Below are 26,062 nucleotides of genomic sequence, written 5' to 3'. Positions count from 1 at the left end.
AGGGTATATTCTATGGTGGTCTAATATGGATTTTATTAGATAGTGGGAGTGATGATAACTTTGTTTTGGCAAAGTTTATTGAGGAGCATGGCATGGTACCACCCATACACAGTGGAAGGTGCAATTACTTTTGCTCAACATTTCAATGCTTGTGTAGAGGGGCTAGAAATGTTGGTTGACAAAACCACTCTTCTAGAGACTTTTTATCTCACAAATATCCATTGTATGGATTTTATTCTTGAGATGCCATAATTGGTGGAGGTGGATTTAGAAATAAAGTGGAATATTAAATATGTCTCACTAAAATACAATGGTGTTAAAGATATGTAGTTTGGAAGAGTTCAACCTTAAGTTGTTATAGACTTTGCTACATTTTTTAAATGGGTTTATTTTCAAGTTATTTGCTATTTGCATAACTTAGGGGACCAAGGCACGTATGGGGGAAAAGGAACAGTATGGGATGTACTCAATGAGTTTTTCAATATTCTTCTATCTGAACTTCTTTATGTCACCTCCATTACGAGGTGTGGAGCATGGGATTACGTTGGAGCTGGGAATGCAATCAATTACCAACATCCATTTTACTTAAGTTATGCAGAGGAGTAAAAAGTTCAATGATAAGTCAAGAAGTTACTTGAGTTTGAATTTATTCAGCCAAATAAATCTTCATTTGGTGCTCCAATTTTACTTGTGAAGAAGAAAGATGGTTCAATGTGGATGTATATAATACTAATGATACCATTCATTCCAAATAAATATCCAAAGAAAGTACAAAACCCAAAGTGTATTTGGATGTTTGTCTGGAATGAATGGTATCATTAGTATTAGTCTTGTTGTTCTTAAGAAACATGGTTGCTATTCTTCTCCCTAGACGCAATCAAATTATTCTTTCCCATAAGAGTAAATAAGCAATTGGCTTCTAACATAGTATCACACTTATTCCCACCACAAAACAAATAACATGGGGTCTAGATTCTCTTCTATCCACTTTATTTACACTACAAGAGCACAAGAAAATAGCCAAAAAGAAAGATTTACATCATTTTATGTTCTCCTATAAATAATTTGATTTGTGTGGACTCTTAGAATGCTCCAAAAACACTCGAGAACATGAAGGTGGTGATAAATTACTCATTGAACATATATTCTCCAATCTAAATTTTTGGCCACTTTAACTTTTGCATCTATTTTTTTATAATAAAATTCAAGGGAAATCAAGTAGCATGATTGCTGAAATGAGGGTTTAAACTTTTTTCATAGTTAAGGAATTTTAATCGGATAATAAAATTTATTTTTTAAAATTTCATATAGAAAAAAGGTTGTCATCGACACTAAAAATTCTAGTAGCTTTAATACACAAAATCTATATCACTCTCCTAAAGAAAGACAAACTATGGTTGATTTAATGAGTTTTGATTATTCTTATATATAATTTACTCTTTAATCTGTTGATTTATATAAAAATACAAAGTTTCCCAAGTATATATTTTTGTTATTTATATTGGATTAAAATATAAATATGTAAATATGTAAAAATTGGATTGATATAGAGTTAATTTACTTTTTCCTATGGTTGTGGTTATCCCGTGGATAGAGTTGATGCTTGTTTTATAGCTAAATAAAATAAGTCTAATAAAGAAAAAGCTTAATAAAAAAAAATCTGAATTTTTTGCCACTTTAACTTTGCATCTAGTTTTTTTTTCATAACAAAATTTAAGGGAAGTCAAGTAGTATGATTGTTGTAATAGCTTTTTTCATAGTTAACAAATTTTTACCATAACCTTTAGATAATAAAATTAAGTTTTTTAATTTTTTTTAAAAAAGGGTTGTTATCGACACTAGAAATTTTAGCAATTCCAAAACAAAAAAGCTATATCATTCTTTTAAAAAATGACAAACTATGGCTGATTTAATGAGTTTTGATTATTCTTATATATAATTAACTTTTTAATCTATTGATTTATATAAAAAGACAAAGTTTCTTATGATTGTAAAATAGTATATATTTTTTTATTTAGATTCGAATAAAATGTAAAAATGTAAAGATGTAAAATGTAAAGATGTAAAATTGAACTAATACAGAGTTAGTTTACCTTTTTTTGTGGTTATGGTTATCCCGTGGATAGAGCTAATACTTGTATTATAGCTGAATAAAGTAAATCTAATAAAGAAAAAGCTTAATAAATAAAAATCTTAATTTTTTGCCACTTTAACTTTTATTTTTTTTTTCATAATAAAATTCAAGAGAAGTCAAGTAGCATAATTGTTAGGATAAGGGTTTAGGCTTTTTTTATAGTTAAGGAATTTTTACTATAACCTTAATAAAGTTTAATTTTTAAAATTTTACAAACTAAGTTGTTATTGACACTAGTAATTTCAGTAGTTCCAAGACACAAAGTTATGTCATTCTCCTAAAGAAAAACAAGCTATGGCTAATTTAATAAGTTTTAGTTATTTTTACATATAATTGATTCTTTAATTTGTTGATTTATGTAAAAAGACAAAGTTTCATATGATTACAAAATAGTATATATTTTTGTTATTTATATTGGAATAAAATGTAAATATGTAAAGATGTAAAATTGAACTTATACAGAGCTAATTTATCTTTTCCTATGGTTATGGTTATCCCGTAGATAATGTAAATGCATATATTACATTTGAATAAAACAAATTTAATAAAAAAAAAGCTTACCTTAAAACGATTTGTATTTTCTTATAATTGAACGATTCAAAATACCAAAGATTAATGCTAGCCAATTTTCAACTAGTTCAATGAGATAAACCACATAGTATGCATTTTTTGTCCTTTTTTAGGAGAGTGACTAAACTTTTGTAATTCTAACATGACTACTAAAATGAGGGTTTAAGTTTTTTCCATAGTTAAGGAATTTTTACCATGACCTTAATAAAGTTTAATTTTAAAATTTCACAAAAAAAAAGGTTGCCATTAACACTAGAAATTTTAGTAGTTCCAAAACATAAAAATTATATCACTCTCCTAAAGAAAGACAAACTATGACTAATTTAATGAGTTTTAGTTATTCTTATATATAATTTATTCTCTAATCTGTTGATTTATATAAAAATACAAAGTTTTCTATGGTTGCAAAATAGTATATATTTTTGTTATTTAGAATTAAATTGTCTGACTATCAGAAAAAATAAGAAAAATAAGAGAGTTATTTGGTATATACTTTTTTTGTTGTTACTTACATTTATTTATTAAAATTTAATACTACTTTATTTTGAAATTTAAAATTTTCTAGAGCTAGGATCCCCCAAGTAGCTATAACCATTCTACTTCAAAGTTGATGATATTGCATTCATATTAGTGAGTTTGGTTTTATCAAAAAGCTAATAAGATGTTTATGAAAAGAGAAACTTATAGAATAAATATCTTATAAGAGGTTTCTAAGGAGGTTTATGAAGTATAAACATGTTTATAGTTTAACCTTTTCTGCGACTCATATAAACCCTTATATATTGTCCAAATCCTATGTGTTGGACTTAGCGCTACCTGCACTACCAAGGCAAGTTTGGTCGATCATCTCCCAGAGCTGGACATCTCAGCCAGGGGGAAGGAGTGCGTGCTCTTACTCATGACAGTCTGGGGAACTGTCATGGCCACCGGTGCTGGTCTGGTACCCAGACGAGCAGCTGGTAGGCGTTGTGGCAAACAGGTTGTTGCCGCGGCGCTTCATTCCCATGGCCTCGTGCTCGGGCATGGTGTGTGGCTTTCACAGAGATGCCGTCTTGTCCGAGGGCTTGCACTGGGCGGACGACCGATGGCGGTTGCGGGTGGCCGTTTGCAACCCGGGCACCGGATTCCGACTTGAGCTCCCCGTTCTCACCTTTTGCAACCGCAGCAACAACTCTCCCGAGCTGGCTAATACGTATGGTCAGATCAAGCTGGAGATGAGAGGCAACCAGGAGCGGTTCAGCGTTCACGTGCTGTCCACACAATTTGGAGAGCACACCGTTTATAGCTGGCACTCGAGCTCCAAGCTCTGGACATCGTCAACGAGCAGCGGCAGCGTGACGGGAAATCTGTGTGGGGAGCTCATCTTCCGGGACGCAATGATGCTCGCTTATGATAGTGGCTCTCAAGCCTGGACCGCAATGCCAATTCCAGATTAAGGTTTCCAAGGCTACTCTTACCGGAGGGCGGATGCTTTCCGGCACGGACACAAGGTGATGGTGCTCGGCCAGTGCGCAGGTGATCAAGCAAGTCGGCTCATTGTGTTGCTGGAGCTGGAAGAAGGTGAACAAGGCGGCGGGGCGAGCTGGAAGCCGGTAGCCTGGGCACGCAGGGAGCAGTTTGCACAGCAGTCGACAGCGATCTGGTGGTGATGCGCACGGCAGGATCGTCGTGCCTAGCGCTGCATAGGCCCGTGGCTCTCCATGTCCAGCGCCACTCTTGGGTGGAGCTGCCGTGCCACCTCAATCTCCAGGCGGTCGGCATCTACAGGCCACAAGCAACGCCTCCAGTCGACAGCCCGTAGCAGCAGACAGTGGGATCTTCTTGTGACCAGGTAAGACGCTTTCAAAGAGAAGACTGTAGAATATTTAGTCTTTCTCATAGAGCCTTAACGAAGACCTCAACATATTGCTAAGAGTCTTTGTTCAAATGGAGAGCGGAGCTAGCCTGTTTAATTGTGAATTTCGTCATGCTATGTGTCCTTCCAATCCGATCGAGAGAGAGAGCGAGAGCGAGAGAGAGAGCGCGATTTCGTCCCTATACGTGGCAACTTTCTCAGTGTTTTTCTCTCTTTTCTTTTGGTAGAGAAGCTGATTTTTGTAACATATATGGGAGTGCGATCTTTGCGTCGCGACCGCTCTGATCCTCGCCTTGTCGGACGGCGGCTGGCCTGCCGCCGACATGTTCTAGAGGATGCCCGCGCAAGATCTCCTCTTCAACTCCATATTCCAGCTGTGCTGGGGCAGGAGGGAGCGACCTGCGCCAAGGAGCTCTTGGATGCTCCATAAACACACGCCGGTGACACGAGGTTCGCACATTCTCCGCGAGAATCACCGGATCTCCGCTATGAGCAAATGGGAGGCCAAATCCCTCTCGGGCATCTCGCGATGGCTTTCCCCCGGCATCCGCCTGGATCACCGCGTCCCACGATGCGAAGCTCCATTGTCCATCGTCTTGGTCCGCGGCGCTAGATCAAAGAAGCTGTAACATCCACAACTCTTTTCTAGATTAAACCGACTGCAAAATCTTTCCTGATACCCCTGTGTTCCTATTCCGACCTCCGCAGAGGAGAGTTACGTGCTCCATCGCCTCGTGTAAGTGGCCCCCTTGGACGTAAACCGTGAGCATGCAGTTCCAGGAGTTGCGATTCTTGTGTTGGATCGTGTCAAACACTGCTCTTGATTCTTCCAGAGCCCCGCCTTTTCCATACATGAGCATTTGCTACGACTGTGTTGCTCTCGAATCCCCTCGAGACGACGATCCTGTGAACTTTTCTGCCTTGCTCCAGCGATGCCATGCTCGAGCAAGCGTCGAGAGCGCTCACGCAAGCAACCGCATCGGGTTCGAGGCCTCCATGAGCAAGCAACCTCTCGAAAATCTCCATCGCTTCTCTGCCATGGCCATGCTGGGCATAGCTCGATATCAGCGTCGTCCAGGTGACGAGGTTCTTTTGCGGCATTCTCTCGAAGACTAGCTCAAGCTCCCACATTTCCCATACATTGTGATCACCGCTGTGCCAACTATAACGTTTGATTCCAGGCCCAGAGCTGTGATCCTTGCGTGGAACTTTCTAGCTTGCGGGAGAAGCCTTCGAACCGTGAAGGAAGCAAGAACAGTGACGCAAGTCACCGGCGATGGCTTCACACCATCGAGCTCCATTCGTCTAAACAGCAACAACGCCTCGGCAAAATGCCCATTCTATGGAAACGCTGCGATCATGATAGTCCACGAGAAAAGATCTCTGTTCCAGATGCCAGCAAACACCTTATATGCTAGACCAAGCTCGCCAAGCTTCCGATATGCCTGTAGTATCATGTCTCCCACGAACTGGTCTTCCGCGCAGCCGGGATGCCTCGCGGAAACAAAGCCGTGCACGCGACGAACTTGTGCTAGATTATTCTCTTGTACGCACCACTTGAGAAGGGACACAAAGCCTCTCGACACTGCCGTGTTAATGCTGATCTCCCCTGCTTGCTCGATCACGGCACCACGGCTCGCGGGAGATCTCCATACTTTCCCTTCCACCCATCCACATCGGTCTCCAAGAACTTGACATTGTCACCAATCACCGATGCCGCTGCCGTGTGGAGCCACTCGCGGAGCACTCGAATTCGCCGCAAGCTCATCTAGCAGGATCGCTCTATCCCATGACCACGGAACCAGCTCTAAACCAAGAACTCCCCAGGAACAATCCGTGGCAAACGAGATCCTCCCCAATCACGCAAGAGAGATCACCAGCGCCCAGGACGAAGATCTCATCCCGGAGCCCAAATGCCCGCTGCGAGTGGACATTGAAAGCCGGAGACGAGGAAGACGAAGATGGCTTGCGCTGGATGCTCCCGGCAAGAACCCATTCCCCATCCACGAACTTGTAGAGGCAATCCGAGGCTGTCAAGCTGTAAATCCCGCTGGAAGTAGCGACGAGTTCTCCATGATCCATGGCACTCATCCCAGAAGAATCGCGGTGCCAGGAATCGCTACCAGGATCATAGACCAGCACCTCGCAACGCGTGGAAGAGAACACCCGGACGTAAAGCTTACCCTGGAACACCACCTTGCAGTCAACCCGGTCGAGGTTGTTGTACGGCATGGTTGACCGCTGCGTCCACGTGTCGGTCGCAACGTCATAGGACTCGGTCGCAGGGACAAAGTCACCGTCGTGGTCGCAGCCCCCCGCGACGTAGACCGTACCATTCACTGTCGCCATGGCGAACTGCGACCGCGCGACAGTTGGCGGCGATCCCGCCCGCCACTTGTTCTTGATGGAATCGAAGATCCGGGTGTGGTTCTCCACACTCGATCGGCGAGAGCTCGTCCTGGATTCCAGCACGACGAGGAGAGCGCCCACCGCCGCGGTCTTGAATGTGGCGAATCCTCCTCCGCCCACATCGCCGATTTCTAGCCCCGTGGGCAGTGGAGGATCTGGAAGAGGCGCTTTGAGCAACAAGGATTTGGAGGCGAGATTGTAAATGCAGTAGGAGTTGTGGCCATTTTCCATGAGGATCACGACGAGCCAGGCATCGGCGATGCCAGATTTCCTTCTTACCGCGAAGAAATCCTCACTCTCGAGCGTTTTCTTCCAAGTTCTTGACACCGATCGCATGCTGCGGTGGTAGATCCTGGGGACCTTGGCGAGGCAGTGGCGCGCGACATCGTTTGGAAGCCCCGAAATGAGAGATCTCTTGAGTTCTAAGCCTAGGTACCTCTTGTTTCCCATTGATCTTCCAAGGAATCATGGGCGATCGCTTAAGAACACCGTGAAGAACTTTCGGTGGGAAATACCAATTAAACATTGGACACGTTGCTGGAGATATTTTTTTCCCTCCTTTCAAAACTGGACACGTAATGGTCTCTTTTCGCGGATTTTCGGCATTGTGACACGTGTATTAGGGTTGTTTTAGGTATGGTTGCTTTATCCTTTCTTCCCTCTGGCGCCACTATCCTCCCTCCATCGCCACTCCCGCGCAGGAATTTCCTCGCTCTAGGGTGCCCGCTGCTGGTAGCGATCGGCAGCGCTGGCAATGCCGCCCAAGCGGTGATCAAATCCAAGGCCGCGGCCCAGGAAGAGAAGCTGCTGGAATCAAACCAGCGGATCCAGCAGTTGAATGGCGTGCCTCCGGATTTCCCGAGCTTCGTCCGCCAGGGATTCAAGGTCAAGGTTGTGGCGAGCCCCAAGTATGTGACCACGAGCACCGGATTGATCTACCTCGATCTGGAGCAGGGGAGCGGCGATTGCCCCAGCGATGGCCAGCAAGTGATCTTCAACTACATTGGCTACAACGAGGCCGGGAGGAGGATCGACAGTAGCTACCAGAAGGGGCAGCCATCCAAGACGCGATTGGGCGATGGTGGATTGGTTCCTGGGTTTGAGGAAGGGATCAAGAGCATGAGGCCTGGCGGGAAGCGAAGAATTGTCGTCCCTCCCGAGCTGGGTCCTCCAGTCGGCCCCTCGACGTTCTTTAGCTCCAAGCAGTTCGAGATCTTCGACGTGGAGCTCGTCCAGGTGAAGGATTGCGTGAGAAAGACAGTGGGATTCTTCTCGGCTCTTAGCTGTGACTGAAAACAAACGAATTTTTTGTTCATGGATCGATCTCACTCGTCTCATGTGTGATGTTCCTGGCCTCGTGAGGCTACTGAAATCTTGCTGCGGTGATTTCGCCAGGGCGCGCGAGCTCCATTTGCGTGTCTTGGGCGATGAGCGCTTGCGATCCAACGTAAGAATCAGGAATGTTTTAATCGATGTGTATGGGAAATGCGGGAGAATCGACGAGGCTAGAGAGGTTTTCGATGGATTGGAAGAACGAGATGTTTGCTCGTGGAACTCGATTGTCACAGCATATGCCACAAATGGGCATCTTGACATGGCAAGAGATTTCTTTGAGAGAACACCAGGCCGAGACGTGGTATCTTGGAATGGTATCACAAAAGCGTACAGCCACCATGGCCTGGTCGATCAAGCGCGAATTTGGTACGACAGGACACCCTGGCAAAATGTGGTGTCATGGACAGCCATGCTGGCAGCATATACCGCGTCAGGGCATCTGGACGAGGCAAGAAGTATATTTGACAACATGCGTCAGCACGACCTGGTGTCGTGGACTGCCATGCTGGCAGCCTACGCTGGCAACGGTCGCGTTCGTGATGCGTGGAACTTTTTTATCAGGATGCCTGAAAGAAATCTGGTCGCGTGGAACGCTATTGTGCAAACATTTGCCCAAAATGGGCATTTTGCTAAGGCGGTGGAGACGTGGGAGTCCATGCCAGACTTGAGCGCTCTTTCATGGACAATTATGATATCCGCGTATGGGAATCAAGGCTTGGTGGACTTAGCTAAGCGTGTTTTTGACAAAATGCCGTGCAAGGACATTGTGGCCTTGACGTCCGTAATCACGGTTTATGCCCAGAACTGGGATCTGGAGCACACGGAACATGTTTTTGCAAAGATGCCCTGTTGGGATTCAGTTGCGTGGACGGCCATGATTCAGGCATACTCTCAGAATGGAAAGCTTGAGATGGCAAAGACTACGTTTGACACTATGCCCAAACGAACTGCTTTTTCATGGAATTGCCTCATTTCTGCGAGTGCCATGTACGGGCATTTGCGTCATGCTTGTGTAACTTTTGATAAAATGCCTGTTCACGACAAAGTTTCATGGACGACTATGGTTTCTGGATTTACGCAAAATGGCCAGCTTGAGGAGGCTCTGGAGGGTTTTAATCGAATGCCCAAGCGGGATCTATACACTTGGAATTCGATCATCCAGGCACTCGCCCAGAATGGCGACTTGAAAACCACACTGGAGCTCGTTGGGTCAATGCTCCTTGAAGGAGTGAAGCCGAGCTACATCACCTACGTGAGCGTGCTCACGGCTTGCAATCACGAAGGCGTGGTTAACTCGGCAAGGGAGCACTTTGGAATCATGCTTGAAGCTCATGGCATTTTGCCGGTGATCAAGCACTTCCACTGTTTGATAGATGTGCTGGGACGAGCAAGACGGCTACAACAAGCCGAGGAGCTGCTCTACAGCATGCCCTTTGCAGCCGATGAGGTTGCCTGGACTTCTTTGCTGGGGGCTTGTGCCGTCCATGGTGAAATTGAGCAAGGGGAACGAGCAGCGAGGAATGCTCTTAGACTAAATCCTTGCAGCGATGTTGCCTTCACGTTGCTATCGAATGTGCATGTCATTGCACACAGCCTGGTATAGTTCTACATTTTACAGAGGATACCATCTATCGCACGCGTAGAGGCTGTGGAACGAACTTCTTCTGCTCACGATCAAAGAAGGCAGGAAATTCATGGTTGAAAAGCTTGCATTCTAACCAAGCATATCCTGAGTTTAACCTGTGGATTTGCGGAACGAGACAAGATATACATCATAACTAAGCAAAGGTTCTCATCCTTCATTTGCTCAAAGTAGAACCCCAAAAATTAGAAGTTATCTCAATGCAAATTGAGAAAACATCTGTGGGTGGTAAGAATGCCATAGTAGAAAAAGAAGGTGAGTGCAAAACTAGCTAAGGCTCTGAGAATAAAGGAAGCAAGGCAAGGACAAATAAGAAGCTGCTGTGATCAAAGGTTTGAGAAGATGTCTTGCCAGAACTGTCTTCCGAGTTTTCTTTAGAATACATCATGTTTGACAAAACTGTTTTCATTGTTGTTTTCATTTACACTGATTTAGAGTGTTTTGCAGATGAAATTGTTATAGAAGATACACATAATATTGAGTGAATGGCTTGCTATGCCCTTATCGTCCGTGCAAGTACTGATATTATTATCCCCATCATCCAACCACAAGCAAACTAGTCTGCTTCAAAACAGCTCTAAATATCTAAAGCATGAGAATGGAAGCTCTTGTAGCTCACAATTATTCTAGTCATCTCAAGCCTTATAGGCAGAATATCTTGAACTGTAAGTAGAAAATGTTGTGGCCACTCTCAGCAGTAGAGCCAGCATCCGTTCTCTAGCAAAGACGATCATGATCAAGATAGGAAGAATGATCAACCATCGATATCGGTTGATCACAAGGAGAAATAAGACAAGAAAGAAAAGTTCCAGATGTTGGTTATAATGGATATTAGACAGCCTGCTTCAAGTAAAGCAATGAAAACATGAGATCGTAGTTGTCATAGCTAGTGGCCACCTTCATGATGAGGCGTTTTGGCTTAGATCTCGTAAAAAGAACTATCTCGGCACTCCAGAACTCTCCCCGGTGTGCCTTCTCATTGTCGCAAGAATTCTTTTGCCAAGGCCTCTGGCGGGATAGCCTGAAGTGTCCCAAGCCTCACACGCTCACATTCTCCGGATCAAATTTCTGCTATGATTGAGTCCCTTTGAACGACTTACATTTCGTCCAATCTTGAGACTTAAGTATGACAGCTAATGGATGCCAGGAAACTCGTCAGCACCAAGAGTGTCCTCTTTCTTGAGCTGAGCACAATTACCAAATACTTTGCGAAATTCTGCCCATAGCTATAGGTTGTGATCCCAACACACAAATGTGGAGTGCAGGGTGACAAATTTCATAGCTCTCCTTGAAAACTCATGGCGCAAGAGAACTCCAAGATTGATCCCGAGCTGCCGCCAACTACTCAGAATTCTTTGCTGCTATGTGGAATTCATATTGTGCTGGTTTAAAACCACACCACCTTTGCTAGACAATCGTCTTGTGTTGCCCAGCCAAGAAGTAGTGCCTAATTCCATTTGCTAAATGTCACGTTGGCACTAAACGATTGCAATGATCTTACTAATGCAGGTTCCCAATGAGGAAGTCTAGAGCAGGCAGCATGATCACTGTTGTGATTTTGGGTTTAATTTGCAGAAACCAATTACTTAGATTTAGCAAATTATGATTTCTGTTAGAAAAAACAGATTTACAACACAACTTGGATTAAAAGAGACGAGTTACCACCCGAATATAATAATAGCCTTCTCAAGGTAACCGTGTTTGCTTCTATCAGGGACGACATTTAAACTTCCAATGAAACATTGTGTATGCTGAATCCACGGCCATGGCCAGCCGCAACGCTGGGAGCCATAATCGCGGTGCCAGGACAAGTTCCGCACATGGATAAAATCACATTCATCACTACTCTGGAGGCGAGTTAGACAGGCTGATACAAAGATTGGGATCTGCAACAAGAATAGTGAGTTTACTTTGAACACAATGAATATGTGTCGTTTATTGTAGAGTGTTTTGTCTTTTCTTCCGTAGAATCTGAGCTGTGCAGCTTGTTAAAGAGAGTCTTGTCTTTTCTTGAATATAATTTAACATGGTATCAAGAGGCATATGTGTCCCTTCTTGTCTTTTTATTTATTCGAGATGTTTCTGATGAATTATAGTGTTCTCATATCCTTCTAGATATTACTCTTCTTTATAGGTTACTTATAATTGGAATTGTCATGTTTGGTATCAAACCTTTCAAATATCGCAAGGAAGGAAGTCGCAAATATCTTCTTCCATTCTTACCGCATACTTGTATCCGTGCTCCTTGTTGGATTTGTCAAGCTTTTCGAATTAGAATTGTCAAGCTTTGTTGAGCTCTTTCACTTGGAACTGTCTAGCTTTGTCGAATTACTTTTTGAGCTTTTCGAATTGGAATTGTCAAACTTTGACAAAATTATTTTCGAGCCTTATCGGATAATTTTATTGAGCTTTTCAAATTGGAATTGTTGAGCTTCTTCTGACTAGATGTCAAACATTTCAAATTAAGTTTGTCAGAAGATCTCTTATCAGTAGCAATGGAGTTGTAATTTGGTATTTTCACTATGGGAAACATTTTAGATTCAAGCTTTATTGTCAAATTACTTTTGTCATATATTTTTACTTAATTTTTTTCTTGGTCAAACTTTGAACTTGCCAAAATTTGAAAAATTTAACTAGAATATCTAAATATATTTTTAGGATATTCTTCGCTTTTTCTAATTTATTTATAATTGGTATTTAATAATAATTTTCTTAGTTAAACTAATACAAATTAACTTTAAGTCTGTGTTTATATTTTAACTATTACTTCCTAATTAGATGTTTGTGAATCATCCTTAGAACATAAGAAATAGTACCATACAAAGATTCAATTACCACTATTTGGCACCCAAAATCTTTTAAATACTGCAATCCCTTAAATGTATAAATCAATCAGGAGCTTATATCATAAGCCCTGTATATAAACACTTCTATTTTTAATTATATGAAAATTACCCAATGAAACAAAAATTTACATTTGTAATAAGTATTTTCCTTACCCAAGGCAAAAATATTTATTAATTATTGTGGTGAGTATGTCATCTTTTGACTGCTTTCTAAATCTTTAAAAAGATAATTCAAGCGGATAAGAATGTAAGACACCACCATAATGCCAAGGAAATGTAAAAACTAACAATATTTTTACAAGTAAATAAAAAGGTGACAACATTTGGGTTATGCACTTTGTTGTTCCACTTAAAGCTTAAGAATAAACTCATCATAGAGTTTTTTTACTTTTATGCCCTAGAATTAAACTATGCAAAACATAAATACTAAATTAAACTATTTTTGGTTTGCTTAAACAAACCTTAGAAATATACCTAGAATATCCTTGGATATTCTAGGATATTCTACCATCTAATGGTCAATAAGATTAATTTTGTGTTTATAAATTATAAACATGTTTATAATTATAAAATTTTATTTGATTAATTGAATTAATAAGTAAGAATAAAATTACTATTAAACAAACCAATTGTTGTTACATGCAATGAATAGAAAATTATTAATATTGCATGCTAAAGCCCTAAAACCATTATGATCAAACTTATAGTTCCATTTATCGTGGCTCCTACCCCAAGGATGGGGGTTCTTGCACAAAAATGTTATTTTTACTAGAAAAGAAACACAACTTGTGTTTAAAAGCCTAAACTGGGAGCCACATAAGGTGGAGGGTGTAATTATAATTTGATATTCTTACACTAAACTTTAAGTTTCAAACTAATATAAAAACTTCTCTAATGTAAAAGTATTAGGAATATATAATACCATTAATTTAAGAATTTAGTTTAATATCTTATAAATCCAAAATAAGGAACCTAGATCAACTCAGAACGATCTCATCTAGATCTCAAGGATCCATAAAAAATAAGTGCCTTAATGATCTATTGGATTTGTCACGAAAATTCTGCTTGCTAAGGAGTTTGTTCCAATTAGAAGCTATGGACTGCTGGCTTTGGGTTACATGGTTTTGCTAATTGGATGTCAGAACAAGGGATGTCCATCTAGTGAGGAACTTAATACAATGTGATCAAAGTCAATGACAGTCAACATAATTTTTATATTGACTCTTGACATCATGGTTTTGGAACAGGGGGTAGTTAACTATTGCTGAAACTCTATAGAAAAATAATAATGTTCATGAAATTTATAAAATTATAGATTAACATTAAATCTTAAAGTGCCCCAAAGGACCATCTTGCAAGAAACCACAGCAGTGCTGCAATATCACCTTTAGAATCTTCAACATAATCAATCGATTACTGGTTGGAAGTTAATTGAGATGATTTATACTGCTATTAAGGCATGTAATCTAGCATCTTTGGTTTCGCCAGCGTTAATCAAAGGGATTGATTTAAAGTATCTAAAAACTACCAAAATTTTGTGGAAGAACTCAAAATGCTAAAGTGCTAGAGCCTATTCTAATACAAGTCTTTCCACCGGTTGATCCACTTTGTATACGTATATGTCCGTAGTTCCACTCTTTCTACTTGAGGCACAGAAGCACTGAAAATGGGTGACATTCTTCCAAGGCTCGGCCGGCTAGCACTCAGCATTTCGCTCCAGAGCCGCTAAAAGCTCTTGTCTCAAGCTTGGGAAGAGGGAAAAGCTTCAAAATCCCTGCCTGATTGATCCACCACCGGCCATGAAAAAACAGGAAAAGCGATTAAAAACAAAGCTAGAACATGTCAAACTGCAACTAGCTCCCAGCGAGGTTCGAACTCGCGACCTTTCGCTTACGAAGCGAACGCACTACCACTATGCTATGGAAGCCAAGTTGGTAACAAACGTCATAGTAAAACCCATATATCCGCTCACGTGTCAATTCCCATCCACGTCATCACACCTCTCCGCCAATGGTCGTGCTGCATCCCCGCCTAGGGCTGATTCACCCCCCATTGTTCGTCGGTCGGGGGACGGCGGACGATGGATTGTTGCGACAGCGACGATGACTGCTGCGACATAGTGCCGCACCACCACGGGCACCACGGGCACCACCACGGGCACCACCACCACCACAGCCACAGCCCCCGCGTCCACATCTCCTCGGCCCACTGCTCACCGCGCTCCTGCTCCCCGGTGCGTGTCCGCGTGGGCGACGATACCACGGTGCTCTACTCGGGTGGCAGCCACTGCCAGCGCCCCTCCTTCTACCACCACCACCACCACGACTCCCTCACGCTCCACATCGACGATTCGCCGCCGTGCACGCCCCGGATCTCCGTGCGCGCCCGCAGCTGCTCGCCCGAGAGGGTGACGCTGAGCATCACGCCGCGATCTTGCCCCTTTTGCCCCTCGTGGCAGCGCTACTGCCGCTGGTGCCCGATCTGCCGCTGGTGCCCCTACTGCCACCACGGCTGCCCTCGCTATTGCGGCTATTGCCGCCTGTGGTGAAGCAAAGCAATGCCGCCACCGCGCGCTCCCATGCCTGACACTTCGATGCTGCGATTGAGGAGCCACTGAAGCTAACCAACGCCATAGCCTCAGCAAGAAACTCGCGCTTAACAATGTTCTAAAAACTCTCTTATAAAATACCTCTACATTTCAAATTTTTAGGGTTCTTGGGTAGGGCTCTCTCTCTCTCTCTCTCTCTTCTTGCAGGAATGGGGACGAGCGTCCAGCTGACCCCGCTTGCCGGCGCTCACTCCGAGGGGCCGCTCTGCTACCTCCTCCAGGTCGACGATTTCAGATTCTTGCTGGATTGCGGCTGGAACGATGTCTTCGATGTCTCTCTCCTCCAGCCCCTCGTCAGGTATTGGATTCTCGGCTTTTCTTGATTGACCATTGATATTTCAGTGTCGCTCCCACGATCGATGCTGTGCTTCTCTCCCATTCTGACACGCTGCATCTCGGAGCGCTACCCTACGCGATCGCGAAGCTGGGACTCAATGCGACTGTCTATTGCACGCATCCCATCCGGTCCATGGGCCATATGCAAATGTATGATCATTGCCTCTCGCGAACTGTGAGTTTTGTTCTTCTTTCCGCTCAGCTCGTGGATGGACTGAAATAATGTATGGATTTCTTCTTTTCTTACAGGCTGTGTCGCATTTTGATCTCTTCAGCCTGGATGATGTAGACACTGCCTTCTCGAACACCTGTCCTCTCAAGTACTCTCAACATTTTCCTCTTCAAGGTAATCCCCGAGAAGAAAACTAGAAGAAATTTAAGGTTTTAGTTTTTCTCTAGTGCAGGCAAGGGACAGGGCATTATCATCACACCGTTTCCAGCAGCCAGACTTTTAGGTGGAACTATCTGGAAAATCACCAAGGACACGGAAGACATCATATATGCTGTCGATTTCAACCATCGCAAAGAAAGGTTTCAGTTTTAGATTTGTTCATTTCCTGAGGCCTAGAATCTGAGGGCATGCTAACGCAGGCATTTAAATGCAACGGTTTTAGAGTCCTTCACTAGGCCTGCAGTGCTTATTACGGATGCTTACAATGCTCTCAATTCTCAGCCTGTGCGCCGGCAACGAGATCAAGAATTTCTGGGTACGTCTTTCTTGGTTTTTTGTGAGCCATAGAGTTCTCTCTCCTGTTTTTTGATGCAGATATTATCTTGAGGACTCTACGCTCCTCTGGAAATGTTCTTTTGCCTGTCGAACCGTCTGGTCGGGTATTAGAGATTATTTTGTACCTGGACCAGGTATGCTCTCAAAACTAAGTTTACTTTGTAAGCGTCCTTTGCATGCAGCATTGGAGCCAGCACCGAATAAACGTACCCCTCGTTTTTCTTACGTATGTGGTCGGCAGCGTAACTGACTTTGTTAAGAGCTCGCTTGAATGGATGAATGATGCTATAGGAAAAGCATTCGAACAGAATCGTGAGAATCCATTCGCACTAAGGTGAGTGATCCGTTTTAACTGCATGTTCTTATTTTTCATATTTACTTTCAGATCCGTGAAATTGTGCACCTCACGAAAACAGCTTGAGGAGCTTCCTCCAGGACCCAGGGTAACGTTTTCTCGAAACTAAATCGTGAATACTCAATTATTGGTTCAGGTTGTTCTTGCATCCATGGCGAGCTTGGAAACAGGATTTGCGAAAGAATTGTTTTTGGAGTGGGCTGTAGATCCTAAAAATCTTGTACTTTTTACGGAACGGGCTCAGGTAGTCGTTATTCTCTCCTATTTGCGAGAAGTTCATCGTTAAGTTTTGGTAGGTTGGAACACTAGCGCGTCAGCTGCAGGTGGAGCCTCCGCCAAAGATTGTGAAAATCACCATCAGCAAGAAAGTCCTTCTTGTCGGTGAGGAGCTGGAGGCTTACGAGCGTGAGCAATCGCGGCTCAGAGAGGAAGCAAGGAACGCAGCTTCTCAACAGGAACCAGTCCAGCCAGCTTCTTCAAGCGACGACCTGATGCCATCATCTCCGGACGAGTCAAGTACACCATCAGAAGGTGATGAGTTTGTCAGTTTTCTCTTGGCTTAAGACGATAGTCCTTGTTCATTCCAGGGAAGCAGCAAGCGGTCACTGTTCATCATGATATTTTCATAGATGGTTTCACGGTTCCGGCTGACACCGTAGCACCCATGTTCCCGGTTTATGACGATAGCAACGAACGTGACGAGTATGGGGAAATTATTAACCCTGATGACTTTGTGATTAAAGAAGAGTTTATGGACTACTCCCAAACTCAGGCTGTAAGTGATGTTCTTAGTGCGTCTAAAACTGGTTTTAACGATTTGTTTTTTTTATACATATTATATATTTTCTTACAGAATGCAAATAATATAAAGCTAGAGACAGAAGGAGACACCTCTGCAGAAAAGCCGTCCAAAGTCGTCACGACTGATACAGCGGTATTTCTAGTGCTCAGAAATTACTGAGTATTTTCTAAAATATCTCTCTTGTGGTGTTTAGGTGGTCCCACTGTGTGCGCTGACATTCATGGATTTTGAGGGCCGAGCCGATGGACGATCGATCAAGTCGATATTGGCCCATGTAGCTCCCTTGAAGCTGGCAAGTGTAGCCTTTTCCTTTATCTTCATTTGCTGATTTGGAGGAGATCAGGTTTTGATCCATGGATCCGCGGAATCTACCGAACACTTGAAGCAGCACTGCCTCAAAAATGTCTGTCCGTTCGTCTACACTCCACGGGTTGGTGAAAATATGAACGTCACGTCCGATCTCAATGCGTATAAGGTGCGATGAGAGTTTGAGACCCGTGTGTGAATGACTCCGTCCTTGTTCCTGTTTAGCTGAGGCTGACGGAGCGTATAATGAGCAGCGTCCTCTTCAGAAAGGTAAACGTGGCACAGATTTTGGAGTTTGAGCATTGTGCACGTTTCAGCTTGGAGATTACGAGCTAGCGTGGGTTGATGGAGAAATCGGACAGAACGAGGAGGATTTACTCCCACTTTTGCCTCTGGACGGAACGCCACCTCCACACAAGACCGTCTTTGTTGGGGATTTGCGCCTTGCTGATTTCAAGCAGCTATTAGCCACCAAAGGCATCCAGGTGACCTCGTCTTGTTCTGCTGTCCTGGTTAGATGTTTGACCTCTGCTTCACATGCGCAGGCAGAATTTGCCGGTGGTGTTCTCCGTTGCGCTGACAACATAGCCGTTCGCAAGGTAGGTAGTTCCGAACTTTGTAAATCCGGAAACTAAGTTGCTCTGCCCAGAGTGGAGGACAGCAACTCGTAATCGAGGGATCTTTGTCTGACGACTACTACAAAGTCCGGGAGCTGCTCTACTCACAATACCACATAGTGTGAATGTAAAGTAAGTACCTTTCGAGACACTGGGGTGATCACATTAGCTTTCTGTGAACAGCTTCTTGGCCAGAGTTTCGTGGAGGGCTTGGCGGGACAAGAGGTTTTCCATCTGCAAACAAGGAGTGACAAGAAACCAATCAGCACAGGAACTTAAGATACCATATCCGGGGGCGTTGACTCACTCACCTTGGTGTTGTGGTGAACGGTCAAGCTGAGGACCGAGCTCGCTTCGGGCTTCCAGTCGATGGAATCCAGCTCCAGACCGAGCTCCTGGAGGCAACTCAGCATCCTGACCAGGTCGTGATCCGGTCTCTTGACGTCGAAGCTGAGGTGAATTGCCGATCGCGCGGCGCGGGAGTCGTCATTATTGTCGAGCTCCTCCGTGAGCATGCTGGTGGGATTCGTTGCGGCTGGGGACAAGGACTCCACCTCTTGGTCGCCGGTGCCGCCGTTCAAGTTGGAGGTGAAGCTCGGGCTGCTCTGCTCTTGGAGCTCCGCGATCTGGCACCGGAGTTGCTTGATGTAGTCGATGGTGGCCTGGAGGACCGCGAGCTTGTTGGCCTGTCCAGTGCCACGTTCAGGGATTGGAAATGAAAGTTGAAGCAAGTTTTCTTGTTTAAAATTCTCATACCTTCTTCAAGGTCCCTTGTGGGATGAATTTCTTGAGTGTGGCCAGGTGCTCGGATTCCTTGGACCGCCGGGACCGCTCGGCCAGCATGTGGTTGTACGAGGCGGGAGTTTGCGCTGGAGCTCGCGGATTTGATTGGAATTGGATTTGGGGTTGGTGTTGGAGATCTTGAGCTTGAGCTACTCGAGAAGATGGCGCTTGTATTTCTAGTTGCTGCTGTTGGTGGAGAGTTACATCTGCGGGGGCAGCCGAGGAGGAGGAAGCGCGAGATTGGAGCTGCTCCCTTTCGTGAACTTGCCGATAGAGATCCAGGATGGAGCACGCCATCATCTTCTTCCTGCAACCATGGCCATGAGTATGACCGGTGCTTTCGATCCCAGGACTCCAGTATTGGAAGGCCTTGCCCGGACGGATTTCTACTTGTTCCACCGGTACCGCTTCCTCCTTGACCACCATCACGGGCAGCGGCTGTTCGAAGGGCTGCTGCTGGAAACCCGCACCACGGCCCGTTTCCAGGGGAAAATCCACACGAGACAGCCCCTGAACCACGATGCTGTCGTGATCAAACAGCTGAAACGCCTCGGTCCCGTCGAAGCTCTGGCTAAGTTGCTGAATGTGGGCTTGGAGCTCGTGATCGTCGTTGGGCTCCAGGAAGCCGCCGCTGCTGCTGGCCCCCGCGGAGCTCAGGCTGAAAGCAGACTCATGGCCCGTCGCTGCCCCTGGAAAGCTCCACGCCTCGGGATCGTACAAGGCCTGGGATGGGAGGCACAGATTTGTAAGGAAGCAAAGGAGAACAAACTCTTGCTCCAAGGAGAGAACATACCTCCATCTCCATGGCCTTTGCCGCTCCCTCGCTGCTGGTTACTTGTTCCAGGTCGGTCTCATCAGAGTTCTTAAGGGCAGAGAAGGCAGAAAATCTGCGGACTAAGGCGAGATACTCTTGCTCCTCCACTTTGTTCGGCTGTTGCAGAGGATATCAATCTTTTGCCCCGATTTATTCAGCGGCCCCCCCCGCATATTCCCCGAATACAACACGTGGGTTAAATGTGCACCTTCTGTGCTCGACACTGAGCTGTTAAACCGCCCTTTGACATCGCGGTTTCGGAGCGTAATCTAATCCAGCTTATGGCGAGGAAGGTGGTAAGGAAGCTTCCCAAGTGCCGCACGTTTTGGAAGCTTGCAAAGACCCCTCTTTTCCGCCTTTAGTCGAAGCCCACGCGAAGCCGCGGAGTGGAACGTCGAAGCTTTTGCGACATTGCCTGCTGCGCGGCCTGTCAAAACCACTTTCTTCGCTAATCCCAAATACACGCAATCCTGTGTTCTGTGTGAGTTGTGTGTGATCAAGTCAGCATCTGGTCCTGGGCCACACCTACAAGGAACAATCAGCCACCATTTGTCAATTGATCGGAAGGAGGGCCACCCCTAGCTCCTACAGTCGGGTCATTTTCCTGTTGAACATTTGGCTCGGCTTGCTTTTGGAATCACAGATCCTTTGGATTACGTAACTCTCACGTAATATATGGTGGTGGCTCTTGATCCATTGGGGATACAATTAGGCCATTTTCCTCCATGCATTTTCGAGGGAAAGCAAATGCTAATGCTAACAAGTGTCTTGTTCCTATTGTCAAGCTTAAAACTCTCTCTCTCTCTCTCTCTCTCTCTCTCTCTCTCTCTCTCTCTCTCTCTCTCTCTCTCTCTCTCTCTCTCTCTCTCTCGTTCAAGGCTTGTTCGGTGTTTATGTTGTGCTGTGTTGCCTGATCCAGTCCAGACGTATTCTACACGTACTGCTAGTCCAATTCCAGTTTGCTACGGCATGAAGTTACGTAGTAACCGTAATAAAATGCGACCTGCATGTGGCTTTTCATATGTCCTCTAGCTCGAAACAAAGACAGTGTGAGGGAGTTCAAGCCAATTTTCTAGTTATATTTGCATATGATCTTATATGATGTGATATAGCGTGGTGCAGTAGATACATTAGTTCATGGAATGTTCTAACATTACAAAAGTCATAGAATGTGTTCGCAATGCTTTGGGTCAGCGATGGTCCCCCGCAAGCTCGATCCGTCGCCTGCTTGTCGTAAATACTCTGTAGAAAATCTTCCATCGCAGCCAGCATGGTCTTAAAAATATCCAAAGATCTTCCCTTACATTGCAAGAAAATAGAGTTTTTTTCTCTCGTAAATCCCAGCAACATTGTCATGGCTCGAGAACGGTCAAGTTTCGTCTCTGGGATTTCCAAGAGACGACGACTTAATCCGGACTTAGAATTCGAGTCAGCGCTTGAAAGTCGGTCTCCTCCTCTGCCTTGCGATCTCGAAACATGCATAACTCTGTGCACTCCTCACGAGTGAAATATTAGGCAGATTCGTGCAGTTTTTCTTGCTTAACGCGCTGTAATTTATGGGGATGCTCCTGTTATATCTAGATCCAAGTTCTTCCCATCATCTGTCAGAAAAAAGTTACTTCAACATAGAATTAAAACAGACCGCTAACTCGAAAGATCGGCAAGAAGACCGTGCACATCGGAAGAAAGCGGCCTCGTCCAGTTCTGCCAAAACGAGGTTTGTGACGCTGCAATGTTACTTACATGTCCGATTAAAAACTCGTTTAAGAAACTGTATGAAACCGTGTTTAAGTCGATTCGCTGGTTGTTTGTGTATTGTCCAGGCCACGTATTCTCCATGTACTGCCAATCCATTTCCAGTTTGGCCACGGCATGAATTTACGTAGTTCTACTGTAATGCAATGCGAGCTGTAAACCAATTTTCGCTGCATAGATCTCATATAAGTAATATGAAGTGTGGAACAGCGTGTTGCAGCAGACATACATTAGTCCATGGAATGTTCTAACAGTACAAAAGTCATAGAAGTGTGTCTGCTAGGCTCTGGGTATACATATAGAGAACAGTGCGGCTGTTGTGATCCGGCAATGGCCGCTTGGAAGCTTGATCTCTTCGCCTGCTTGTTCCTTGTTCTCGCTCTTGGGCTCGCCGCTCCAGATCCTACAGGGAATGGAGAACACCACCTCCGTCGCCATCCTTCAGGCCGTCAAGCTCCTCCTCTGCTTCCTGGTAAGTTGCTCTAGATTGTGATTCCAAGATGTCAGAGTTCCTGTCTAACTGGCGGTTGTTGTTGCAGATTTCGTCGGTTTCCCTGGTAAGTCTACAGTGTAAGATTCTTTCTGAGCTTCAGCGTTTTCTATCCGATGATCGTGGGTTTTGCCACCTCCGCAGTTTTCTGGTCGCCGCCAGGTGGTAAGGCTGAATGAGCCGACGATCAATGTGTCTGTGTGTGTGTTTGGCATTTGGTTTCGCAGGTGATAGAGACTTTGACTGTCAGCAATGCGTCGACTGCTGCCTCGCCTTCACTTGCATAATCCGCGGTGAACATTGCGAACAGTTTAACGGTCCGTATTCCTCTTTTGGTTGCTGCTTGATTTAATCTGCTTCCTCTTCGTCTTGCAGGCTTCCACTGTCCAGTGCTTGAAGCATGCAACCGGAACTGCCGCATGGAATGTTTACTCTAACCAGCAAGCGTACTGGCTATGAACTCCACCTTGATTTTCTCGTGATTTCTTTGACTAGTTGTATCGAGCATGTATCCAATATCGCAAAACGCATGATTCATTTCTATTTGTTTGTTTCCTCGCGAATCTCATCAACATTCTCATGGCTGGAGAACACACAAGTCTCGTCACTCGAGTCAGCGACTGAAAGTCGGTCTCCCTCCTCTCCTTGCGATCTCGAAACATATATGCTCCAGGTGAACTCCGAGAGATCAAGACTGGCGACAAGGCCCTCCTTTGTTTGGACGACAGGCATCGTCCAAACAAACAATGAGGTTTGTGATATATAGAAGGCATAAGAAAATGCAATGCTTCTTACCTTTAAGAGTGGTTGAACGTCAAGAAATCCTCGTAAGAACCGCACCTGGAAAAAAAACCTGTGGCGAGAGTAAATGTGCCAAAAACTTTTCAGAATATCTGTCCTTTTCTGGAATACCATCTACATTTCTTTAGGACGCTCTCCTTGAGTTAAGAGACGTATCCTACCGTAATACAATGCAGCCTTGAAGATGTTCTTGAACTCAAAACAAAGACAGTGTGAGGGAGTTTAAACCAATTTTCTAGTAATAACTCATATACAGTGAGGAACAGCGTGTTGGCAGTAGACGGACATTAGTTCATAGAAGGTTCTAACAGTAGTGTTTGCAATGCTCTATACATATAGAGAACTTTCCCGACTGTAGTGCTCCAGCAGTGGCCGCTCACAAACTCCAGCTCATCGCATGCTTGTTCCTCTTTCTCGCTCTTGGGCTTGCCACTCCAGGTCCTCCACGGAATGGAGGACACCACCTCCGCCGCCACCCTCCAGGCCGTCAAGCTCCTCCTCTGCTTCCTGGTAAGTTGCTCTAGATTGTGAATCAAGTCGAAGTGTTCCAGTCAAACTGCCAGTTGTTGTTGCAGATTTCGTCGGTTCCCCTGGTAAGATTCTTTCTGAGCTTCAGCGTTTCTGATCCGATGATCACCACCGCAGTTTTCGGGTTGGAGACTATCGGTAAGGCTGAAATGAGTCGACGATCAATGTGTCTGTATGTGTTTGGCATTTGGTTCCGCAGGTGGTAGAGTTTTCGACTGTCAGCTATTGCCGCGATTTCGCTTGCATAATCGCGGTGAACATTGCGAACAGTTTAACGGTCCGTACTCCTCTTTTCGTTGCTGCTTGAGTCAATCTGCTTCCTCTTCGTCTTGCAGGCTTCTGCAACATGAAATGTTTAGTCTAACCAGCAAGCGAACTGGCTATACTTTACCTTAATTTTCTCGTAAATTCTTTGACTAGCTGTAGAAAATCTTCCATCGCTCGCAGCTGGTCCTAAATATCCAATATCGCAAAACGCATGATTCGTTTCTATCAAATGTTTCGTTTTCTCGTGAACCCCAGCAGCATTGTCATGGCTGAGGAACGCACAAGTCTCGTCGTCTGGGACTTCGAAGAGACGTCGACATATCCGGACTTTCAGCGAGTCGTTCTCCCTCTGCCTTGTGTCTCGAAACATGCAGGTAGAACTCCGTGCACTCAGATTCGTGCAGTTTGCTTGCCATTTTTTCCGGGGCATACAGAGTGTTGGGGATATCGCTAACACGAAAGATCAAGACTGGCGAGACGGAAGGAAGGGGTTCTGCCAAAACAAACAGTGAGGTTGGCGACATTCGAAACAGAAGCACAAGGTATAAGAAAATGCAATGCTGCTGACCTTTAAGACTGTCCAAGTGGAGAGTGATAAGAAATACTCGTAAGAAACCTCTAGAGCCTGGAAAAAAACTTTTGGCGAGAAAAAGTCGAAATGTGTGGAGCAAATGTGCCATGTTCGAGAATTAAAACCTTTGGTTTTAGCTTCAGACCTCTAAGTTTCTCGCTGGAGAAAAAAATATTCCCTGTCAATCTGCTTTCCCGGAAAACCATCTACATTAGTCGCCCCACATACAGACTCCTCGGGAAGCGCTCCTTGAGTTGAGGCCACTGGACGTAGAACAGATCCATGGCGTGAAGCCTGTATAGGATGAGGCCAGTGAGCGAGAGCTTCTGCACCCTGGCAATGCTTTCAACATACACCAGAGTCGCCCATTTCAGTCCCAAAACCTGCAAGCACGCAATCCGTCCATCAAAATGTGATTTTTTACTTCTTTTTTCTTTTCCAACCTTCAACAAGAAAGCTGCGACGCAAACTGGCAGACAAGTCCCCGGTCCATTGCACAAAACCTGTGGAATTTTCTCAGCGACAAGGACACAGCGAAAGAACTACGACTTGTCACTCACCACATCGGGTCTGATCCGGAAAACAACCCACAGAGCGTGCGCAATGGCCATCAAAGTCGTCACCACCGACGTTAGATACGACTGCCCGACCTCGCGGCTCCTGTAAATCTGGAGGTAGTGCCGAGCACCTTGCAAACATCCATCCTAGCAAAGTATATCGATCCTCTCTCATCCTGCGTGATCCACAAAAAGACCCACCAGAGTAGCAGCAGACGACGATTTCTCCTCCGCGGCTCGAGCTCTCGGCAAGCTCATGTTGTCACTCGCGGCAGCCAAGTATATCCTGGGGCTGTATCTCTCCGGACGAAGCATCTCCACGACGTTCAACATCTCAGCCGTGTGCCCGCCTAGGCAAAAACAGTGAGAAAGCTCTTCACAATGAGATTCTTCGTCGATTACCTGATCCAAGAACAACGAGGGTCTTGAAGGCCCGGCTGCCCGGCGCACGCGGCTTCCCGGTGAATGCGTAGACGACGAGCAATCGCCATAGCACAAGACCTAGAGCTGCCCCGCAAAACAGAGGAAACCAATCCTCCATTCCAGCCTAGAACTAGAAAGACTCTAGGGCATAGTATAACTTACATTTACATTAGAACAAAACTATGTGATCTTTAGATTCGTACACCATAGCATTAAACTCGATGATAAGCCCAAGCTTTCTCGTGGTCCCATGATCCATCAATCTCCATAGCTACAGCTAAGCTGATATCTAGATCAATCAAACCAGCAGTACCATCTCCCATTGTAGCTTGATCAGAGTAACCAACTCAACTCAGGATGATCCAGCAAAGCCATAGCTCTAGAATGGTCCTATCACTGAGGCTGTGTGGTACACTTTTGCTAGCTAGCTCACACACTGTGAGCCTGTGTGACACACACAAGACACACTACACGCGGGAGAGCTTGCCTTTATTCCATTTCCTTCTCTTTTGCCTGGCCAGGGGCCACCAA

General features: G+C 44.9%; 6 protein-coding genes and 1 non-coding gene across 9 annotated transcripts; 3 read left to right on the top strand and 4 right to left on the bottom strand.

The window, feature by feature from the left end:
• Positions 1-5,180: 5,180 nt before the first annotated feature.
• Positions 5,181-7,487, bottom strand: LOC9631926 (F-box/kelch-repeat protein At1g67480). Its single transcript, XM_024665394.1, has one exon. The coding sequence runs from the start codon at positions 7,416-7,418 to the stop codon at positions 6,342-6,344; it is 1,077 nt and encodes a 358-aa protein (XP_024521162.1). The 5' UTR covers positions 7,419-7,487; the 3' UTR covers positions 5,181-6,341.
• A 98-nt stretch (positions 7,488-7,585) lies between these two features.
• Positions 7,586-8,287, top strand: LOC9631925 (peptidyl-prolyl cis-trans isomerase FKBP20-2, chloroplastic). The gene has a single exon (XM_002991551.2). It carries the CDS (start codon positions 7,605-7,607, stop codon positions 8,259-8,261), a length of 657 nt encoding a protein of 218 aa, XP_002991597.1. The 5' UTR covers positions 7,586-7,604; the 3' UTR covers positions 8,262-8,287.
• Positions 8,288-8,304: 17 nt separating this feature from the next.
• Positions 8,305-9,906, top strand: LOC112342838 (pentatricopeptide repeat-containing protein At4g02750-like). The gene has a single exon (XM_024665341.1). It carries the CDS (start codon positions 8,305-8,307, stop codon positions 9,904-9,906), a length of 1,602 nt encoding a protein of 533 aa, XP_024521109.1.
• A 4,740-nt stretch (positions 9,907-14,646) lies between these two features.
• On the bottom strand, positions 14,647-14,718 carry TRNAT-CGU. The gene has a single exon. It is a non-coding gene; the product is annotated as a tRNA-Thr (tRNA).
• An 803-nt stretch (positions 14,719-15,521) lies between these two features.
• On the top strand, positions 15,522-19,291 carry LOC9631876 (cleavage and polyadenylation specificity factor subunit 2). 3 transcript variants are annotated; one of them, XM_024665383.1, is made up of 19 exons: positions 15,522-15,697; positions 15,742-15,910; positions 15,985-16,081; positions 16,140-16,266; positions 16,327-16,442; positions 16,502-16,596; positions 16,645-16,796; positions 16,848-16,905; positions 16,954-17,061; positions 17,114-17,348; positions 17,405-17,592; positions 17,671-17,751; positions 17,813-17,911; positions 17,963-18,094; positions 18,151-18,195; positions 18,243-18,410; positions 18,471-18,524; positions 18,575-18,674; positions 18,726-19,291. In XM_024665383.1, the coding sequence occupies exons 1-18, from the start codon at positions 15,549-15,551 to the stop codon at positions 18,665-18,667; spliced, it is 2,166 nt and encodes a 721-aa protein (XP_024521151.1). In that variant the 5' UTR covers positions 15,522-15,548; the 3' UTR covers positions 18,668-18,674; positions 18,726-19,291. The 3 variants fall into 3 exon arrangements, with proteins under 3 accessions (XP_024521151.1, XP_024521149.1, XP_024521150.1); XM_024665381.1 differs by having other exon boundaries at positions 18,243-18,524; XM_024665382.1 differs by having other exon boundaries at positions 18,243-18,524; positions 18,575-18,669; positions 18,726-18,822.
• Positions 18,547-20,389, bottom strand: LOC9631924. Its single transcript, XM_002991501.2, has 5 exons — positions 20,348-20,389; positions 20,119-20,256; positions 19,299-20,048; positions 18,854-19,228; positions 18,547-18,776 (listed from the first exon to the last, which is right to left on the bottom strand). Exons 1-5 carry the CDS (start codon positions 20,387-20,389, stop codon positions 18,708-18,710), a joined length of 1,374 nt encoding a protein of 457 aa, XP_002991547.2. The 3' UTR covers positions 18,547-18,707.
• A 3,066-nt stretch (positions 20,390-23,455) lies between these two features.
• LOC9639660 (UDP-N-acetylglucosamine transferase subunit ALG14 homolog) lies at positions 23,456-25,668 on the bottom strand. Its single transcript, XM_024665400.1, has 7 exons — positions 25,511-25,668; positions 25,310-25,458; positions 25,112-25,255; positions 24,995-25,054; positions 24,549-24,934; positions 24,105-24,473; positions 23,456-24,052 (listed from the first exon to the last, which is right to left on the bottom strand). The coding sequence occupies exons 1-5, from the start codon at positions 25,647-25,649 to the stop codon at positions 24,758-24,760; spliced, it is 669 nt and encodes a 222-aa protein (XP_024521168.1). The 5' UTR covers positions 25,650-25,668; the 3' UTR covers positions 23,456-24,052; positions 24,105-24,473; positions 24,549-24,757.
• Between the last annotated feature and the right edge of the window lie 394 nt (positions 25,669-26,062).

This window comes from Selaginella moellendorffii, unplaced genomic scaffold, assembly GCF_000143415.4.
Source record: "Selaginella moellendorffii unplaced genomic scaffold, v1.0 SELMOscaffold_121, whole genome shotgun sequence".
NCBI lineage: Eukaryota > Viridiplantae > Streptophyta > Lycopodiopsida > Selaginellales > Selaginellaceae > Selaginella > Selaginella moellendorffii.
This window is presented reverse-complemented; position numbering and strand designations above follow the sequence as displayed.

Excerpts from the sequence above, each read along its gene's own strand:
- LOC9631926 (XM_024665394.1), bottom strand. The coding sequence starts at position 7,418 with ATGGGAAACAAGAGGTACCTAGGCTTAGAACTCAAGAGATCTCTCATT.
- LOC9631925 (XM_002991551.2), top strand. The coding sequence starts at position 7,605 with ATGGTTGCTTTATCCTTTCTTCCCTCTGGCGCCACTATCCTCCCTCCA.
- LOC112342838 (XM_024665341.1), top strand. The coding sequence starts at position 8,305 with ATGTGTGATGTTCCTGGCCTCGTGAGGCTACTGAAATCTTGCTGCGGT.
- LOC9631876 (XM_024665381.1), top strand. The coding sequence starts at position 15,549 with ATGGGGACGAGCGTCCAGCTGACCCCGCTTGCCGGCGCTCACTCCGAG. Across the intron at positions 15,698-15,741 it reads CTCCTCCAGCCCCTCGTCAG|TGTCGCTCCCACGATCGATG; the intron begins GTATTGGATTCT and ends TTGATATTTCAG. Across the intron at positions 16,443-16,501 it reads ACGAGATCAAGAATTTCTGG|ATATTATCTTGAGGACTCTA; the intron begins GTACGTCTTTCT and ends TTTTTGATGCAG.
- LOC9631924 (XM_002991501.2), bottom strand. The coding sequence starts at position 20,389 with ATGTCAAAGGGCGGTTTAACAGCTCAGTGTCGAGCACAGAAG. Across the intron at positions 20,049-20,118 it reads CAAAGGCCATGGAGATGGAG|GCCTTGTACGATCCCGAGGC; the intron begins GTATGTTCTCTC and ends CTCCCATCCCAG. Across the intron at positions 18,777-18,853 it reads CCGTTCACCACAACACCAAG|ATGGAAAACCTCTTGTCCCG; the intron begins GTGAGTGAGTCA and ends CCTTGTTTGCAG.
- LOC9639660 (XM_024665400.1), bottom strand. The coding sequence starts at position 25,649 with ATGGAGGATTGGTTTCCTCTGTTTTGCGGGGCAGCTCTAGGTCTTGTG. Across the intron at positions 25,055-25,111 it reads TCCGGATCAGACCCGATGTG|GTTTTGTGCAATGGACCGGG; the intron begins GTGAGTGACAAG and ends AAAATTCCACAG. Across the intron at positions 24,935-24,994 it reads TCGCAGCTTTCTTGTTGAAG|GTTTTGGGACTGAAATGGGC; the intron begins GTTGGAAAAGAA and ends GCGTGCTTGCAG.